General features: G+C 39.2%; 1 protein-coding gene across 1 annotated transcript in view; it reads right to left on the bottom strand.

Annotated features, from left to right (window-relative positions):
* Positions 1-4,217, bottom strand: part of SLC12A8 (solute carrier family 12 member 8) — a 158,019-nt gene that overhangs the window by 25,437 nt on the left and 128,365 nt on the right. The window contains exon 10 of the mRNA XM_006154559.3: positions 310-952. Within this exon, the coding sequence (XP_006154621.1) occupies positions 310-952 (643 nt within the window). The remainder of the gene's footprint in view (positions 1-309; positions 953-4,217) is intronic.

Genomic DNA, 4,217 nt, shown 5'->3' with positions numbered 1-4,217 from the left:
AATAAATAAATAAAGTTAAATAAAATATTTCTCTTTTAAAAAAAGAAATTGATATTCAATTTCTAGCTATGGCTCCCAGCTCTAACTACAAGAGTAGATAGAAATTTATATTCAAAATTAACTGTAAATAACAGAGTAAAATTATAAATAATTCAGCTGATACCTGAATTGTAGTGTTCAAAAATAAACATCAAACGAAATTAACAAGGGTTGTAAATCCAGCTATAAGAAGGCTGGGATAACTAAGTAGGTGAGGTAGCCAGTGGTCCCCCCAAAGAGGAGGCCCCAGTGTGATTCCTAAGCACTCACCTTCACTTGGCCTCCTCTGGTTACAGAGTTCAGGGACAAGTTGTTCTCCACACATTCCCCCGGGCTGAGTCTCTCCCTGCCTGGAAGTCTGCTTGTTCTGGTTGGACTCCTGCCCCTCCCCAGAGACAGTGGGTAGCCTGTCAGCATCCTTGGGAGGAAGGGACACAGGGGATTGGAGGTCCAAGAGGAAGCTATCTTGTAGGGTTTGTTTGGTGGCCTTCTTGTGTTTCTTCTTCCGACTCTCTGGGATCCCATCACCCTCGGCTCGTCTGGGTTGGCTACTCTCAAGCTTCTTGGTGAGCTGGAGGAGCTGATCCATGTCCTTGGTGAATTCTAGCAGAGTGCCTTCAGAGAGGGTCTGGGCCAGGGCCCCAGACCCATAGCTGGGAGCCTTCTCCAAGAGCAGGTGCTCAGAGCAGTGGAGTGCTTCAGCACCCTCGCTGGACACTGGCCCAGGCATCGGGGGGAGGTTGCAGGCACCCATGGACAGGGAGAAGTAAGAGTAGTCCACTGCAATGTATGTCAGCATGAAGTTGATGGTGACGATGGGGGCCAGGACATTCACCTGGCCCACAAGGACAAAGGCCATGGTCACCAAGCTGGTCAGGCAGATGGCTGCTACAGGTGTTTTATTTGGTCCTTTCTGTGGAAACAAACAAAATGCAAGACTATGAAATTTCAGATAGAAAGTTTCTGAAATGTCAAAAGTTATATAACAGAAATACAGCTTTTAATGGGTCAGCCACTTCTCCCCAGGCAACTGAGCACCTGTAATCTTGGAACAATAATATCCCACTGAGGGGGTAATGGTGCAGTCAGAGCTAATGCATATAAATGGCTTAGCACACACTGACACACTGTGGGCTCCTAACGTATCAAGGTATTAGTTGTCTTAGTAACTATTTACATGGGGCACGACTCTAGAACATTGACTTCCCAAGCACTTTTTCTTCAGTCTTTCCCTTCCAGCCCCTAGGTTTTAACATAAGCCATGGAAATCAAAGAGAAGCAAAGCTGGTTCTTCCTGGGAGTGGCAGATCCTAGAATACACAGCAGAATCATAGGTGGCTGGGGTGGGGGGATTCTGATACTAAACACGTGTACATGCGCATGCACACGTTCACACACATGCACACATTGACTCACACCTTTTATTAGTGGAGGTGATTTTAGTGCCAGCTGCCACTCCTAGAAGCTACTACTCACAGGCACTGATGTAGTTCTTGGGCCAGAACCAATAGTCACTTCTCGTCCTCATTTTTCTTTACCTAGCGATTACACGTGACCCAACAGGTCACTCCTTCCTCTTTCAAAGACTTTTCTCACCAAACTCCTATTGATTTGTCCCCTTCCCTGCTGATTGCTCTTCCATTTCTGTGACTGGCTCTCCCACCTCTTGGAACTCCACATTTAAAGCACCCCAGGGCTCTGTCTTCAGATGATGGCTCTTCTCCATCTATACCCACTGTCCAGACAATCTCAACCAGGTTTATGCCTTTCAATACCGGCTTTATGCTGACAACTCCTAAATCTGAAAATTCAACTACCTAGTTGGCATTTCCAGTTGATATCTAGTAGGGTCTCAAACTTACTATGTTCAAAACCAAATTGCTGATTCTCCACCCCTCCAACCTACTCCTTTGGTAAACTTCTCCATCACAGAAAATGGTAACATCATCCTTCCAGTTGCTCAGTCCAGCAAAATACTTGATGTTTCTTATCATTCTCTCACACTTCACTGGCAAACATTTCCAGCTGTACCCTGAGAATACAGACAGACAGACAGAATCTAATCATGGCTCCCACCTCCTGCACTGCTGGCAGCCTGGCATGTGAGCCACTTCCAGAGCTGGCCCATCAACCTTGCGCAAGTGTTCCTCCAGGTGTGTCCCCTGAGGGCCAAGGTAGATGGCAGCCTTAGAAGACACAGACTAAAGAGGGTAAAGTCATCAACAGCCTGAGTCCCCAAAGATCAGAGCCACATACTGACCTGAAACAGCTTCCCTAGGACTTTGAGGTGCAATTCTTTCGAGAAGAGGGTCGAGGGGAAGATGATGGCTCTCTTGTAACACAACTGGCCTCATATGAGAGGGTTCTGGGTTCACATCCTGGAGCCTCCCTATACACACTATATACACACATGGCCATGATCCAGACTGGCTGAGACTGGGGGTGGATCATGGCATTATGAAGACCCTGTTGGGGTGCTTGTCTCTCTCAAAATCTCTCATAAGAAATAAATAAATAAACTTTTTTTTTTAGAAAGTTAAAAAAAAAAAAACCTTTCCTTGTGTTTGAGGATTATATTTTTGGGTATGTTTGCTACAGCTATTTAGCAGATTATAACAATAAAGCTACCAAATCTCTCATAAGAAATAAATAAACTTTTTTTTTTAGAAAGTTAAAAAAAAAAAAACCTTTCCTTGTGTTTGAGGATTATATTTTTGGGTATGTTTGCTACAGCTATTTAGCAGATTATAACAATAAAGCTACCAAGCATCAAGTAAATTCTCACAAACTAAAGAGAATGTAAAAGTGAGTCTTAGCTCACACTAAAGAAGATGCTAATAGTGCAGACAAGGACCTGGATAAGGGTGGATTGTGAAGTGACAAAATAGGCAAACATGAACTTCTCTTCACTAAAAAAAGTCAGAAAGAAATGAAAAGGCAAGCCACAGAGTGGGAAAGATATGTGAATATATGTGACAGAAAAAGGGTATCTAGAATATGAAGAATCTCTACAAAATAGTTGGAAAAAGATGACCCACTTTTAAAAAAGAAATCTGAACAAGTACTTTACAAAAGGGTGCCCATTAAATATGTGAAGATTTCTCATTCATAATTAGAGAAATGCAAATTAAAAGCACAGCGTGATATCATTAAACACCCACCGAATTGGCCAAATGTTTTAAGTCTAATATTATCAATTATTGACAAAAATATGGAGAAAAAGAGCTCTTATCCATTGCTTACAGAAGTAAAAATCAGCATAACTACTTTGGAAAATAATTTGATGTTATCTAGTAGGTAAAGACATACAAGTGGTCTTCACAAAGTTCATGAAAATGTGTATTATATGAAAAAACTCTGCATGGATTTCATAATCTTGGGCACCAAAATAGATTCATATTTAATTCCATTTTATACAAACTTTTGAAGTCCCTGATAAATGTATTTATATATATGTGTGTATGTATGTGTGTGTGCGTGTGCGTGTGTGTGTGCGTGTGTGTTCCATTTATTTAAAGTTTAAAAAGTGGCAACATTAGACTATTTTGTTTAGAGATAATAGCAGGAAATAAGCCAGGAGTTGCAAACCGTGGCCCCTGGGTCATTTTGAACGCTGCCTGTTTATGTATGCCTGTGAGGTAAGAATGCTTTAATATTTTAAAACAGCTGGGGAGAACAATCAAAAGAATAGTCTGTGACACACAAAAATTACATAAAATTCATATTTGTGTCCATAAATAAGGTAGTAGATAATATCTTGGCCTATTTTTTGAGCTCTACCAGCAGAATTAAATAGGTGTGACAGAGACCATACAGCCTGCAATGCCTAAAATATTTACTATCTGATGCTTTTCAGAAAAAGTTTGAACACTTCTGAGTACAATGATAAAAAAAATACTTATACATTTTAAAATATATTTTAAATACATTATATATAATGTAATATTTAGTAAATGTATATATAATATATAATGTGTATTATATGTAATGTATTTTAAAATGTATTGTAATGTGCATATATTATATATTTTTATTATATTATTATATTATAACATATATACATATATGTATGTGTATGTGTATATGATACATATGCAAATATATTATATTATAATTATATATTTTAATATAATATATAATACCTTAATATTATAAAATACAAATATTTTATTTTATAT

Source organism: Tupaia chinensis, unplaced genomic scaffold (genome assembly GCF_000334495.1).
Source record: "Tupaia chinensis unplaced genomic scaffold, TupChi_1.0 Scaffold000415_1, whole genome shotgun sequence".
In the NCBI taxonomy this organism is placed as follows: Eukaryota; Metazoa; Chordata; class Mammalia; order Scandentia; family Tupaiidae; genus Tupaia; species Tupaia belangeri.
The sequence above is the reverse complement of the archived record's forward strand: the minus strand, read 5'-3'. Positions and strand labels throughout refer to the sequence as shown.